The 16,746-nt window shown below is 34.6% G+C and overlaps 1 protein-coding gene across 1 annotated transcript in view; it reads right to left on the bottom strand.

Annotated features, from left to right (window-relative positions):
* Positions 1–16,746, bottom strand: part of LRP1B (LDL receptor related protein 1B) — a 1,457,034-nt gene that overhangs the window by 19,749 nt on the left and 1,420,539 nt on the right. Inside the window, exon 86 of the mRNA XM_069540814.1 lies at positions 12,995–13,099. Within this exon, the coding sequence (XP_069396915.1) occupies positions 12,995–13,099 (105 nt within the window). The remainder of the gene's footprint in view (positions 1–12,994; positions 13,100–16,746) is intronic.

Genomic DNA, 16,746 nt, shown 5'->3' with positions numbered 1-16,746 from the left:
TCCATCAATTATAAATTCATCTATATTATTACTCAGTACAATTTTGAACTTCCACAACAATTCACTCTATATATATTTCATTCATTTGGTAGATATATATATATATATATGTGTGTGTGTATATATATACACACACACATATATATATATACACACACACAGTTTTGTACTACAATTTCTATTTATTTAGCACTATTCTCTATCAAAATTTGACTGTTATTTCTAACATAGAAATAGCTAGGTATCACCCTGCTTTGTTTTCTTCAAAAAGCTTAAGTTAGTATCTTAAATTTTTGTTTGTTGTAATAAGTGGTTCAACTCTATAATTATATATTATAATGCCTAGTTTTAAAATACTACATTAAATCATTGTGTTACCTAGTATTGATAAAATTAGTAAGACAAAGCTAATCTTACTTTAATATTAAGGACATTTGGTCAGAAAGAGTTTTTGATTTCTGAGAAGGGTTAATGAGATGAAGTAAAATAATAATGAGATGTTCAATAAACTCTGACCAACAATTATTTTAGGAAAAGTAAAAATTAATGAGAGGGCTTCTCTGGTGGTGCAGTGGTTGAGAGTCCGTCTGCCGATGCAGGGGACACGTGTTCGTGCCCCGGTCCGGGAAGATCCCACATGCCGCGGAGCGGCTGGGCCCGTGAGCCATGGCCGCTGGGCCTGCGCGTCCGGAGCCTGTGCTCCGCAATGGGAGAGGCCACAACAGTGAGAGGCCCGCGTACCGCAAAAAAAAAAAAAAAAAAAAAAAAAAAAAAAAAAAACTAATGAGAAATTTCAGTTGAAGAAGTGACCATGAAAGAAATAAAATTAACAAAGTGCATTATTTAAAGTGATTATTTTAAGAAGGAGAAATATAAAAGATAAAATCTAGTTTGCCAAGAAGTTATCCATAAAAGGAAGTTTGTTAAGATTGGCTGGTTTAAGTTAGAAATGTTTAAACACAACATTCTATGCAGGCCACCTGAGCAGAAACGGCCACTGAAGTGTGAAATGATGACTCAATAAATATTAAAAAAAGAACAAAATCTCTAGTAATGTAAAACTTTTATTATCTAGATGTTTTCCAGGAAATTTTATTAAAAGCAGATCTGAAAGGCATAAAGTGTTTTTTGCAGAGTGAGTAGATGATTTCTACTTAAATTAATATGCTACATGCATCAACTCAAAAGGAAAAGGAACAATCATAAAATTAGTATTAAGTAATATGGCTGATAAAATTGAAGACATAAATGTAGGGTATTACATTAGAAACAGTGGTTATAATTCTATAGCTGAAAGTGGGAAGAAAAGCAATGTATGCTGTAACACAAGTGGAAAGTTCTGTCTACATGATGCCACGATGAATGACCAATTCCAAAACTGGCTTAAGAACATATCAAGCCATGGGGGCTGGGTTTGGAAATCTCCATGCTTAGTGCCATGCAGACAAAGTGACTAATCTTATACCTGAATATTTTATGTTTTAGCACAAAATAAGAGTAAACAATAAGGAATTTTTCTATGAAAACCTAATGACTACCCTTCCTAGTTCATAGGGTTTCTGTGGCGCAACATGGTAAAATCTGAAACAATTTATAATGGCAATATCTGGCATAGTCAACTGCAGTTATTAAATATCATTCAAGGCATATTAGTCCTATACAAATTTGGGGCAATGGTAGGGATATCAGAAAGTGTTAACAGAAGGTTTTGAGACTGTGAATGTCTTTATAAGTGAGATATATAACTCTAATTCTCTAGAAAATATTTATTTTCAGTTGTAGTGCACATTATGCTGAGATATTGATATTAGCCACTTTAATTTATAGTCTGAATCATTGGGAAATAATTCCTATATATAGATAGTCACCTCCTTTCTGATACTTCAGTATAGCCTTTGTTCTAGTTACAAGATTTTTACATATCCACCAAAAGGTAACACTAAAGGTTTCTAGAGGCAAACATTTTTAATTGATAAAGGTACACTGTATTAGTATTGATACCACCTTCCCAATTACCACCATTCAGCCTTCCTCAAAATCTAGGACCTGCATTTCACAAGTTTTTAAAAATTTTTAAATTGTTTTAAAACAAAACAAGCAATCAAAAAAGAGTAAATGAAAAAAATTGAAATGACTTGCTAAAATCAAGTGTCAGTATGAATTAACAAATTTGTCTACGCTGCATAAATGTCAATTAGTCATAAAACACTCACCAGATTTGTTCAACACTTATAGGAACATGTTGCAAACAGAAACATCTGGAGGCTTATGACAAAAGATGGCCATTAACACACACTTATTTCCTAATCCAAGTATTATATTACTTCCCTGACTCAAGGTGAGAAGGTTTATGCAGGCAGTAGTCTAAAAATTGATTCAGGAAGTTTAGATAAATATCTTCAATAAATCTAAAAGGCTACAGAATATTACAGTAGTATTTTACATTATGGAGAATTGCCATTTGGGGTCAGTTATAAATACCTTTATTTATTTGATCCACATACAATCATAAATATGGTACATTTTATTTTTGCATTTCTCTATATATGCATTTATAAATTTCTAAATATGCCTTTGCCTATGACTATGGTAGACTAATTACTTAAAGGTAGGGGTAATCTATTATTCATTTTTATATTTCTTCATTTCTTGAGCACATGGTCAGTATGTGGGTTTGGTCAATCAATATGTTTGTTGTTTGTTAAAATGAATGAACGAATGCATGAAGGCATGGAGGATGCATGGTTGAACTCATATGAATACACATACATGTGTCATATCCCATTCTATGAAGAATATATAGCTCCATTCATAAGTACATGTTTTCAGCTAGTTACCAGTCATTTCTCACTGAAAAGAATATTGATCCACTATGAAAAACACTTAACATGTAAGAACCACAAATATTTTCTTCCTTTCTTCCTTCCTCCCTCCCTCCCTCCCTTTCTTCATTAATCTATTTATTAATTCTTCCTTTTACAAAATTAGATGATCATATTTTAGCAACTTGGACATGTAAAATTTTACTTATTCAATGTTGTAAATTGTGTGACACTTCCGTTCTTGTCCCACGATGCAGCTAACTAAGAAACGTTTATCTTCTTTCCCTGACAAAAATTCTAAAGGCATTTGCCTGATGGGTAAATTAACATGGAAACCAGTTTTATATAAAAATCATACAAAAAAATATGTAGTTAAATGTAATTTAATTCAATTTAGTCATTTAAATAATTGTGTAAAATTAAAGTGCTGGTATGGAGTGACACAAATGGAATGTGTAAGTTTTGGAATTAGACAGAACTGTGCTGTAATCTAGTCTCCCCTCCCCTCCTAGAAGGCTATATCTTCTAGCAATTCACCCACTTTGGTTGTTTAGTTTATAATACAAGGGAGAGCAATACTCCCACTTTTGTCACACATTTCCCACAGATCTAGCCTCTTATGCTTTAACCTTTGTTTTCCCCTTCCTTTCTTATTTTATATTTTATCTTTCTATTGTATGTTTTCCTTTTACTACCTCAAAATTTTTCTTCTTCCTTCTTTACTTTGTTTCTTTTTTCCTCTCTTTCTTCCTTCCATTCTTTTTCTTTTTCCTTTTTGCAAGGCAAGTTGATCATTATAAAAGTTAAAAAAAAAATTAGGCTTCCTGAAAGATGAAATGATACAATGTATATAAAATTTACACACCCTCTAAGTTAATTTAACTCAAGTGATAAATAATACTATGAATATTAAATTTAAAGCTTGTATATGGCACACCAATATCAATATAATTATAATTTTTGTTTGTATGCTGAGTGGAAGAAGTATTAGGCTAAAATTTCTGTACTCCTTTAACAAAAATGGCTTTCTCCTGCTACTATTCCAGTGTGAAAAAGAAGAAAATATTTCCTTAACTGACGATAATGTAAGGAATTTTTCATTTATTTTTTTTACTCTTAAACCAGTGTTGCTGGTTAATCTATATTCCTCTGATCCTTTTCTTAAAATTGTATAAAGTTGGTTTGGAATTAAGTAGTAGGTTGGAGGTTTATTGATTTATTTTTTTTTTGACTTGTTCCAGGATAGAACATGAGCAGGAGATAAACCTTCATTGTTAAAAGCATCTGAAATTTGTGCTTTTTCATAGCAGCAAAACCTGGAGAATGCAGTCTAATAGAGAGAAAAATAATGTAAACTGTTAAAGAGGTAACAAGTAAATGAATGAAAATACTATGTAGTTATACTGTATTTGGTTTCTTTGGTTATTCTGATTTACTTACTGATTATATTAAAGGCCAAGAACATGTCCCAGAATCAAGGGAAAATAAGGTGACTACATCAAAGCTTCATAACAACAGCTGCCCAATGGGTACCTATGCAATAACTGTTCTCTGTTAGGCAGTGCCAGCTGTACTCTCAAAGCACAAACTGGACTTTAAACTTTAATAGAAAAATTCTGTATTCCGTGTTTTTCCCCATGACATGACTAGCTTGGTGAAAGCTAGAACAAGCTACAACTTGTTACCTGCGATCATAAAGGATAGATATTGATGTGACAGATTTTCCTGGCCTTTACTGTTCCAAAAGACATGCACGTTTCACATTTTGTGCTTTGAAAATATGCCACGGGGCAGAAAACAAATAAGGGACATGCAATGACCTGACTCTTGAAAAGTGGACAACACAGGCTGCCAAAGTTGAATTGCTCAAAACCCCTGCTGAAAAGTTGTGATCTGTTTGAAATCACTCCTGACAGCTTCCTTGGGCTCTTCTCAAATGTTCTCTACGGGGCCACAGGGTCACTGGTCCACAAGGAGGAGCGTCGCTCAGCCTGACAGCAGAGGCCTGAAGAGTAGCATGTGCCCTCTCCTTTCAGCAGAGCCAGTAGTTTGAAATATCTAGGCCTTAATTAGCTGTTGTAATATAGAAGAATAATTCCTACCTTTTAAAAATGTGTGACAGAAACGAAACTCACTATCTTCTTCCCCAAAACCCCAACAGAGGTTTCCCTAGTACCTGTACATTTCCTTATGTGTTTCTCACCCTAAGGACGTATAAAACAATGCTAAACTTTTAAGAAAATAATTAGATGGAACAATCACAAAACCAAAGAAAATGACAAAATGACTAATTTTCCGATCATTCGCTTAATGAATGTCCCTTTGGTACTTGTACATTCATTTTGCATCCCTCTGAGTTTTAAAAATCTGCTTTGAAAATGTTTCAAAAGCTAGCTCCTGTGTGTTTTCTGAGGTGTTTGAGGGTGGACCTGCTGCCCTTTTTTCTCTGTTGTCCCTCATGGGACTTGAGCTTAGTTATGTACTTCCCTTTTCAGTCACTATTACTATCACAATCATCACACTTCTAATCTTTTATTTATGCCATATTTTGCTTATTTTTAATAACGAGCACTTTTTAAGAACCCCACAGCTTATTTTTTGCCTCCAAACTCCCAGAAGCCCAAATTATGCCAAGTACTGATCATTTTATGTATGGTCTATTAGAACAGTTTTAAGGTTCTACTTTTTTTTTTAAGTGTTTACTAGGTTGAAAACAATATTCTGTTTTTTTTTTTTAACAGGTATTACATTTCTTATTCCTCAAAATAATTTTAGGAAGTAGATGCTATCAGTATTTCCATACTAAGATGACAAATGAGGCAAAGAGAAGAAAAACAAAACCAACAAAACAAACTGCAATTCCAAGGTATAAGATCTTCTATCTTTTGGCTCTTTTTTGTGCCCTGTTTACCAACAAATCACTTTTAAAAAGCCATTTCTTTAATTTAAAAAATTGTCTCCTTCCTTTTCCTTTGTAAATTGGGATTCATTTTAAAATCTGTTTTTTCAAACCCAGGGCTTCTTGTTCCAGCAGAGCACCATGCCATCAAGACCTTTTTAAAACACACACATGATTGAGATAGTTCATAAGTCAAATGTTATTAGTGTTCCCCTACTGTTTATGGACTTATGGAATAAATTTCAAATTCCTAGCTAAGCATATTATGTTCCTCAGAACGATTTCAGTGTATAACATTATTGTCTAATACTCCCCCAGAAGCACCATTTATCTTACACCACTCACATCCACAGAGCCCCTGCCACATTCCTTCTTGTCTCATCTCTTTCCTCAAAATAGATCAGAGTCCCTCAAGGGCAGGGGCTACAACTTACTTTCTTCTATTTCATTCTTTTTTATTTCTTTCTTTTTTTTTTTTTTAGAGAGAAAATACCAGGGTAAAAACAACAAACAAAAGTCAAAGAGAAGAGAGAACAAAAATTAATACAATTAAGTTTTACTAATAACTTAATATGGGTAAGTTAAAAGCCTATTTAGTTCCTTTTGTAGAGAGATATTTAACCTCAGTTCTAGAACGCTCAGGAAACTTCCTGTGGTAGTTTTAGAAGATATCATAAAGATAAGAAAGAGAACCAAAAATCATAATGAAATGAATCACTTAAAATTTTTTTTCTGACTCTTGCAGTTTTTGAAAATGTATTAATGAAGTAAGAAGTGGTATTACAATGATGATAGAAAGATGCTTATATCATAGGCTGCCAGATTTCACAATACAATACAGGCACCAGGACAGTATTTTTTAGCAACATTAGTTAAGCACATATTACACAAAGAATGCATGCTAGCTGCTGAGGCAAAATAGATAAATCAGATACAACCTCTTCTTTAAAGGAATTTACAATCTGCCAGAGAGAAACAGACATGTACATTTAGAAGGGCCATGGAGTAAAACAAGCAGCATTCCCAAGCCAGTTTCATAGAAATATGCTCCATGTCAAAAGGCCACACAGAGACGAGAAGCCAATTCTAGCCATAAAATATGGAATATCATAGGGTAATACGAAAAATGTAACCACACACTCATGCAGATGATCAGAGAAAGGAAAACCATGTTTCCAAAAAAAAAAAAAGAGGAAAAAAAAATAAAGCAGAAAGCAAACAAAACAAAACAAAACAGATGCCCAAATAAATATAACCAAACCAAAAAAACAAAAAAAGGAAAAATCCAGAAAAAAGGGAAAAACAAATAATAGATTGGGGAAAAATGCTCACAGAAAGTTATTTTTAGCTTCTGCTTGAAATGAAGAAGGAAAACATAAAAAACTAACAGTGTTAAATTGTTTTTGACCACACAGAGAATTGGTCCTGTTACGGGCAAGAAGCAATAATACATATAGTAAGAAATGTCTTGGAATTTTGCCATACTGCTATTTTCAAAACAGTGTGGGCCTGAATTGGTATGATTTCAAAACCAGTGTAATATCAGAGTTAGATCTTTTTGGTTCTCCCTTTTCAGTTGATAAAATATAATTTTAAACTTGTTTTTTTCTTTTCTTTTTGAAAAAGAAGGTGAATTATACAGAAAATTGATTTTAAAGGAAATATTCCCCAAATTCCACCAATAATGGTCATTAATCTTTAAGCTTCACAAGTCAAATATTTTTGTCTGTTCACTGATAAAAACTTCAGTGCCTAGGTTGTTTTCTGGTATATAGTAGGTATTCAATAAAAATTTTCTGATGAATTAATATGGGAAGAAAAAAATCACCAGTATTTTTGTTATCTAAATGGACAAAAATATGAAGAAACCAAGGGACAGACACTTAGGTTTCTAGCTCATATAGATTGTGGATCTATTGATACTAGACTAGGGGTTGATAATAAGAAAGAGGTGGAAAAGATTATTACTTCTCTTGAAGTTAGGCATAAATAAGTTTATAAACTTATTTTATAAACTTATAAGTTTATAAACTTATAAACATAAATTTATATAACCTGATATATTGTGGTACATTATTTTAAAGTATCAGGAAAATAGATCATAAAATCACAGAGAAAAATTAATACAAATATTTAATTGTGACCCAGGAATTTTTCAGTTACTCCATAGTTTTAATAATAAAGGCTTTGTTATTTTTAATTCTGCTACTATGGGAATCTTTGTTTTCTCAGTGTCTTTATAGATATTTTAGAGGAATTTTGAGAGAATTGGTATCTGTGGTTGTGACTCTGACCCAAATTTTAAAAAATTACTAAAATTCAAATGTGACTCTGATTAAATACATCATACTTTATAGTTTTATAGTATATTAGTGAACAATTAGTCTAAACCCATCACCTTATGGACAAGGAAAATGTGACACAAAAAGACAATGTAACTTGCCCCAAATCATTGCTAGTTTGATTAATAAAATCTATACTTTCACACTGAATATTTCTTCTTCTGAGTGTTGATACTAGAAAACTAATGAGATAAGCACACAGATATTTAAAGACAGAAGTTTTTATCCTAGGAAAAAATAATTTAAAAAAAGAACAAAACACAGAAACAAACTAACAAAAAAATCCTAATTATAGAATGATAGCTGGTTCATTAAATAAAATAGGAAAAGTCCAGACAATAGAACACTCAGTAACCTTAAGAATAAAAGTATCTAGTTATGTAGATTGACATGGAATGATGTTCATAATGTATTGCAAAGTAAATAAACATGAAAGAGTATCTATCACATGATTTCATTTTAGTATATAATATTCTGCAAATATATATTTGCATAAAGAAACGGAATGAATAGAACCAAAGTAATAGTAGTTTGAGATCAAAGCGTCAGCAGGTTTGATTTCTTCTGAGGCCTCTCTCCTTGGCTTACGACCATCTTCTTCCTATATATCTTCACATGGTCTTCCCCTGTGTGTGCTGTATCCAAATCTCCCCTCCTTATAAGGACACCAGACACATTGGATTGGGGCCCACCCTAATGACCCCCATTTTAACTTATTCATCTCTTTAAAGATTCTATCTCCAAATACAGTCCCATTCTGAGGTACTGGGAGATAGAGCTTCAACATATGAATTTTGAACACAATTCATCTCAAAATACGGACAAAAAAGCAAAATTCATATACACACATATAGATATATCACTTGTGTGTATAAGTTAATTTTTTTTTTTTTTTTTTTTTTTGCGGTACACAGGCCTCTCACTGTTGTGGCCTCTCCCATTGCGGAGCACAGGCTCTGGACGCGCAGGCCCAGCAGCCATGGCTCACGGGCCCAGCCACTCTGCGGCATGTGGGATCTTACCAGACTGGGGCATGAACCCGTGTCCCCTGCATTGGCAGGCGGACTCTCAACCACTGCACCACCAGGGAAGTCCTGTATAAGTTCATTTTATGTCAACTTGACTGGCCTAAGGGATGCCCAGATAGCTGGCAAAACATTATTTCTGGGTATGTCTATGAGGGTGTGTCTGGGAAGAAATAAATGGTTGAATTAGACTGAGTAAAGAAGACCACTCTCACCAGTGAGGGTGGGCATCATCCAATCTGCTGAGGGTCTGAATAGAACAAAAAGGCAGAGGAAGGGCACATTTGCTCTCTCTGCTTGAGCTGGGACATCCGTCATCTCTTGCCCTCAAACATTAATGCTCCTGGTTTTTAGTTCTTTGAACTTAGAATGTGACGTACACCATCATTTCCCAGGTTCTCAGGTCTTTAGATTTGGACTGAATTACACCACCAGCTTTCCCTGTTCTCCAGCTTGCAGACAGTAGACCCTGGGATTTCTTGACCAAAGCAGATAGAAATAAAGATACACAAAAGTAAAAGGTGCTTGCTCTGAACCTTTCCGATTAACACATTTTTCCTGGCTGATTTTTTTTTTTTTTTTTTTTTTTGCGGTACGCGGGCCTCTCACTGCTGTGGCCACTCCCGTCGCGGAGCACAGGCTCCGGACGCACAGGCCCAGCGGCCACGGCTCACGGGCCCAGCCGCTCCGCAGCACATGGGATCCTCCCGGACCGGGGCACAAACCCGCGTTCCCTGCATCGGCAGGCGGACTCTCAACCACTGCACCACCAGGGAAGCCCTTCCTAGCTGATTTTAATCAGAGGCTGATTATACCTTACAAGGTCAGGTGCCTCTGATGATACATGGTAAGAGTGAAAAGTGGAACTGAACATTACTGTGGACTGTTATGCCCACAAGAAATATTCATTCTGGTGACACAAGGGCATTCTCTACACAGGTCATGTTCCTGAGACCTATTTATGGAGTGGGGTGGTGCTGAAATGTCATGTATACTTTGCCTGGGAATTGTGAGAAAGGGACAAGAAATACAAAGACTGGGCCCCAGAGCAGGCATTACCAGGGGCCTAAAAATGAGATAACATAAGTACCTAGATCAAAGTTTGGCCAAGTATCACCCTGACCTTACTAACACTGAACTAACCGTGAATCCATCATTTTCCACCTGAAGTGCTGCCAGACCTTTTGGTGTGGGATCCCTGCAGCTGATCTCCAGGCCTTTCTTCCACATGCCACTCAGTGTCACCTTCGAAAGCAAACTCCTTCAGCTCTGCCTCAAATCACTTTGGCTATACATTCTTTTCAGGATCCTATGGAATCCCCTAACTTGCATAAATCGGGTTCCAATTTATCTTCCCAGTTTTAACTCCTCACCCCCCTCCCCAATTCTCCAGTCACCCTTCATTCTAGCTGTATTAAACCACTCACAGTTCCCCAGAGAGGTCACTAAGTCTCACATCCATGTCTCTGCTTATGTTATTCTTTCTTTTCAGAATGTTCTTCCCGACCTCACTGAACTATCTGAACTACATGGACAACACGAGGTTGCCTTTTCTGTAAAGTCTTCCATGTATTCCTATCTCCCATTCTAAACAAATCACCTGCCCTGTTAAAACTCCACTGCCCTCTCTTTTTTCCTGTGTTCACACCTGCGTTAATACAGGTTAATTAGTTGCTTATGAATTTCTAAACCCACTAATTCGTGAGCTCCTTGATGTTTGGGTTAAATTTCATTCATCTTCACTTGTCTAGGACTTAGCACTCTTTCAGGGTCTTATAAATACTTGCTGAATGACTGGAGGAATTTAGGTTGGAGGCAAGGCAGAGGTAAGACTAAAGAAGGGTCCCCTCTCTGTCTTCAGCTGCATAAGGCACTAAACCTGAGTATGAACTAAGAAGTGTATCAATTTCTTAACAGGTCAGTTTATATACCCTTTACAGACTGATATTTAAAGGAGTATTTCTGGATTATTTTACGTAGGAACATTGTTTTAACATATTCAAATATCTTTTAGAAAAAAAGAAAGAATATCAGTTTCTCCTATGTGATTATTTTAATCACTTCCCATATTTTCACAATTATTGTGTAAAGAATAACATTTTCTTGAATAACAAAATAGATCATTATGAACAAATTGTAGAGTTTTGGAAATGAAATATCTGAATTTTAATATAATTGTGCGTTAAAACCATTACTAAATACTCAGACACCACCATGAGCTATTATTGGGTGCCAATCAGGGTTTCTGTTTATGACATGGAGTATTAAGGAAGATGTCAGATATGATCCATCGCTAAAGCTCAAATGCAACATGCAAAAATAACTTCATTGTTATGAAGGTTGATAGCTACCCCAAAGGTGGTCCCTGAGATTTCACAGAGGAAAAGAATGTATTTGTTATGAACAAATTGAATCAAGAAAGAATGTTTTGAAATGAAGTTTCTGGAATATTTTAGCATATACCTATTTCTTCTGTAAAGAAGTCTTACTGATTAAGGTAAGACAGTTCCACTGAAATCTTGGGAGCCAAAATAATGTGTTTTATCAGTACTTGAAATGAAAAGTCAGTTACTTAATAAAAGACACTATTCCAATTATAGTATCCAGTATAGTAATAAAGTCTAAAAACACCTGCTTCTGTCCTCTAATTAAAAGCCACTGTTCTAGCAAATGTATTTTTATGAGACAGTTCCATGAGCTTTTTCATTCCCTCCATTATATTTCTAGACAATCTAGCTAACTGTGGTGCATACACTTGTCGGCGAGCAAAGCAAAGGTTAAGTGTGTATGACACAGATGAGCCCCGAGATTAAGTATACGCTGTGAAAAGCATGTGGATGTTCATGATTTAAACCAATGAACTCTGGCCTGAAATGATGTCACACAAAGCTTAGCGGTAAGTGGAAGGTTAAACCTACTTGCATCTCGGCTCATTAAACGAAGTTAAAGTGCAAATCCCCTCATTCTGACAGTAGTGATCACAAGGGTTCTCTTTCTGGTCACAGCGCTGACTTTTAAACCCAACAGAGCATCTGCAGAATTTCAGTAAAATACAGCTAAATAAAGCATCTGACTTTTTTTTTTTCAAATGTTTCAAATTCATTTCATACAGAAATAGTAACATATGAACAAAATTTTTCTCAGGTATGCTCACTTATTTCTTATATACACACTCATCATAGGCTATTCTGACAAGGTGGGGAACAGAATGCAGATGTGGATCAGATGTGGGCATCATTCTTCTGGTCAAGCAGTGATAAAAGAAAACTCAAAATAGAGATCACACAGGCTGAATGGTCTTATTTCAAGCTTTCCATTATGGCCAATCAGATATTTGAAAAGGGAATATATTAAATTCCAGATTTTCTCAGGAGCAGAGAATCTACAATACTTTCCAAACATTTAGAAACCCAGATTCAAGGTAATGTATTTCAAAAGAGACAAGGGCTTAATAGGTTTACATAATACAACACTCAAAACTTGATACAAAAATCAAATAGTATTATACTTTTGAAAAGATACCTTACATACTTTGAAAATAATGGCCCTAAGTACCAAAGTATTTATAAATATGATTATGTCTGGGTTTCACGTATCTATTGTAAATAAGGTCAATTAAATTAGAACAATTTTTACTGGCATTTCCAAGTTCAAAGGTCTCTGAATGTTTGAAATGGGTATGATGCTAAGAAGTGAATGAGCTTTTCCATATGAAATCACTAGCAAATTGATGAGGGAGGAGATTCTGTAGTACATGAGCCAATGAGGAACAATACTTGATCAGAGATGTCCACGAAACATTCATTTAAAATATGTTACGCCATGAAAGGAGAAAAATAGAGCAGGGATTCCATGTACATCTAAAGTTGTTATCATAAAATGCCCACAACGTTATAAAATACTCACAGACACACAGGTACATTTGTCTCTGGGTCCAGCTGGCACGTGCCACCATTGTAACAGTAGCCGTCACATAGCTGGCAGCTAGAGGCAATCTTTCCATTAGTGCAGCTGCAGCAACAAAGAAAAAAAAAATCTCATTGTTTCTGGCATGATTATTGTGGAGAGCTGACACAAATTCTCTAAAGATGAGAATATTCATCATAGAAGACTAATGCAGTGGCTGGCTAAAAGTAGGTTTTCAGAAAGAGAGACTTGCTGGAGGCAAAGATGTTTTTTAATAGAATGATGACAAATAAAATTTTTCTTTTGGTAATTTTCAAAATTTCAATCCATTCGTTTAATATAAAAATTTAATATAGCTAGATATAGGTGTGAAAAAATATACTCTAGTGTTTATCACTTACACTTCAGGGAGACATTAACATCAGTATTTTATTCCCTTTTCATATTACCAGAGTTTGGTGGCATCTTTATTATTTATAAACCACATTATCAAATACTCTGGAAGCAAATGCTCAGCTATTCCTTCTAAACTGGAAAGTCTGGTCCAAAGAACTGTTATGAGTTTTAGACTCCACATTTTGTACGAAAGCATAGAACTATTCTGTAGTCACTTTTACCCCACTGTTTCTCCCTGAATATGTACTATAATTAGTGTCAAACTCTTTTTATTCTAAAGGAAAAAACATAACAGTTCATTGCAAAAATAAACAGTAATATTATAGGAACAACATGAAATATGGCAACAAAGTAATGAGGTAGGCTTTCTTGGAAAATTTTTGGAAATGCTTCTAATTTATAGTACATTACCTGTCTGGGATAAGAATAAGCACTGTGGCTATTGCTACATGGGAAAAACAAGCATAATGATAAGAGGAAAATTACAGAAATTTCTTACTTGCCATGTTATATTTTTAAATAAATAAATGAATAAATAAATAATATTAGATCAGACATTGAAAATTGTTGGTGGAACAGAGAAAAGTACATTGACATTCCAAATTATTGAGGGAAACTCTTCTGTGAGAAGTATGGTAATAGAATCATACAAGCCTTGGCCCAGATCAGAATTACAACAGATCATGTCAATATTCCGATTGTGAGATCATGTTAGTACTAAGTGCTATGAAGTAATCAATGGTATCACAATAAATCTGGACATAACCTTGATAAAGAAATCAGGCTGCAATGTCATTGATTGATCACTTTGATCCTCTTCATGGTGGGTACCTATTGCAGTACATCCATCAAAGAGTAATTCCCAATGATTGGTTAGATATTTGAAATAATTGGTTAGCAATCCCATAGTTTATTTATTCTGTGCATATTTATTTGGTCTCTTGTGGGTGGTAGGGCTGCTGGAAATGCACTGAACTGCTTACACTTTCCCAGAAGTTTAATTTAAAGATTTTTTTTAAGAACCTGGATTTAAAAATCACATTTCTTTTCAAGATAAACAGAAGCAGTGAGTCAATTATGTACCAGATATGAAATGGAGACACATGAAAGTGGAACTAAACATGGGGAAGATGGTAGTGGTTTAAAGTTTCCAAGATTTAACAAAGAATATCACATTCTTTATAATCTATAGAGCCATACGAATATGGATGCAAAGTGAGTCAAGTACATATTTAATGGTAGTGGTGTCTGATATGTTAAATGGATCTGGGAGACTTTTCCTTGCTTTCCTCGCCCAGCCTCCTTGAAAATCAAAGAGCAGAAAGTTATAGCTTCATGTTCAATCAAAGGGACAACATCAAAGAAAAAAATTAGCTCATCATACATTAAAGAATTTTCCACAAAAAGATAACTATACACCAAATATCATCTTTTAAAAGAGAAAAATATTCTAATTATCGATTGCTTTTAAACTTCTGCTCCCAAGAGTTATAAGAGATGTTGCCCTGTTCTCCTTCTAAAGGTTTTATCTGAATCCTAAACTTTAGACAGAACTTTGTAGATATTTCAAATGTGAAATACAAGTTATCCAAATCATTGTAATATATCAGAGTACAACTTATATTTTAATGTAGGTTTTCATCATAATTTCATTTCTTAGAAATGTTACATGTGCGTGCATGCAGACACACTTTGTAATTAGCAGTTGTCCAGTAAAGAGAAAGAATTCTCATAACAATTTGACATCACAGTGGTATTATTTAGGCTATTCAAAATTATGATAAAGACTTTCTTCAACAATATTTACTGAGGAAGAGAGAAAAATACACAATTAGCTCTGTTTCAAAGATTATACTCAGTATAATTGACAGAGCATCTATTCTTTACTGTAGTTGACAGCTCATAGGCTGTGCATTAGAAATACATGACTCTTTGGAATTGCAAGTATACATGCCGCTGGAATTTTCCCATTTCAGTAAAAAAATATTTAACTCAGTTGTGATTTTGTTTTAGTATCAGTTCTTTACCCATGAAATAGAAGTCCCAATATCACTGCAAGCTTCAGTTAATGCTAAGATGAAAAGTATCATAGAAATGAAAACAAACTTACCTAAAAGTTTCAAAATACCCAAAGAGTCCTGTTTGTACTATCATGTTCATATGTTATTATAGCCTATCTGATAAATCAAATATTATACTCTTATCTTTAAACTTCCATTATCAACTCACTGCTAGCAACTATTATTTATCCATTCTTACATATAGTTTTCAAGAAAGATCTTTTAAGAATCAAGAACTATAATGTTGGACCTTCAAAAGCCTACTCAGGCTATGAGGTTCTAGTGTTTCTATGTTGGTGAAGCCAGTATTCTATGTAAAGGAGCAGGAACCGAGGGTCCTAAGAGTTCAGCCCTTCATTCCTCACGTAGAACTGCCCTGTGTGATGGAAACAGGGTGTGTGTCTCTGCATGAGCTTCTCCAAGATAAACTGGGTTGCAAACTATGGCTCATAGCCTTTCTTATACGATGGTCCATGATTCCCTGTGTGACTGGGTTGGGGCTGTGAAGAAGATTCTACAGTGCATTCCTGACATGGTACACTGGACATAAAGAAAGATGTATGCTCAGTAATTAAAATCAAGTTCTGTCATGCTAAAGTTTCATCACAAAAAACCGATGAGCTTAATGAGCAAACATGATTTTGGTAGTTTATATGAAAATGCATTTTGTTTTTATGTACTTATCAAAGGCATATATTATAACTAGTCATATTTTAAATTACTTTAGTTAAAAAATAATATACTTTCAAAGGACACAATTTGAGGGTTTGAGTAAATGTCATTTATAGCGATAACACAAATCATACATGGAGTAATTCTAAAATGAGAGTAAATAAAAAAGAAAAAAATGTTGATGGTGTCTGTAATAAAATTTTATGGGGCCTTGTTTGGCAGAGCAACATAACTCAGGGCTGGCACCCTTGCAGAGCTGTCTTGGTGGAAGCTGTGACGTGAACCCTTTAAGGCGTGCTTTCCTATCACATATGCTCGTTTATTATACTCCTAGGGCAAGTGATAGAGTCCAGTCCTTTATAAGCCCTTTTTTTGAAAAGCCTGTTAAAAGAAGTTCAGAGTGAGAATTGATCTCTAACCCCAGTGGCATAAATTTGTTTCATACTAGAAACATTACTAGCATGTTGGCATTACTCTTTACCTGGAAAGTTCTGTTTTCCATTCACTTGATCTCAAAGCCAAAGAGCAAAAGGCAATGTAATCAAAATCTAACTTGGACATTTTTGTTGTAGTTGCTTCCTAGGAAACATTATTCCTTCTACTTATTTTGTACAATAATTTTCA

The sequence above is a fragment of the Delphinus delphis genome, chromosome 7 (genome assembly GCF_949987515.2).
Source record: "Delphinus delphis chromosome 7, mDelDel1.2, whole genome shotgun sequence".
NCBI lineage: Eukaryota > Metazoa > Chordata > Mammalia > Artiodactyla > Delphinidae > Delphinus > Delphinus delphis.
Note: the sequence above shows the minus strand (reverse complement) of the source record. Positions and strands in the feature narration are given on the sequence as shown.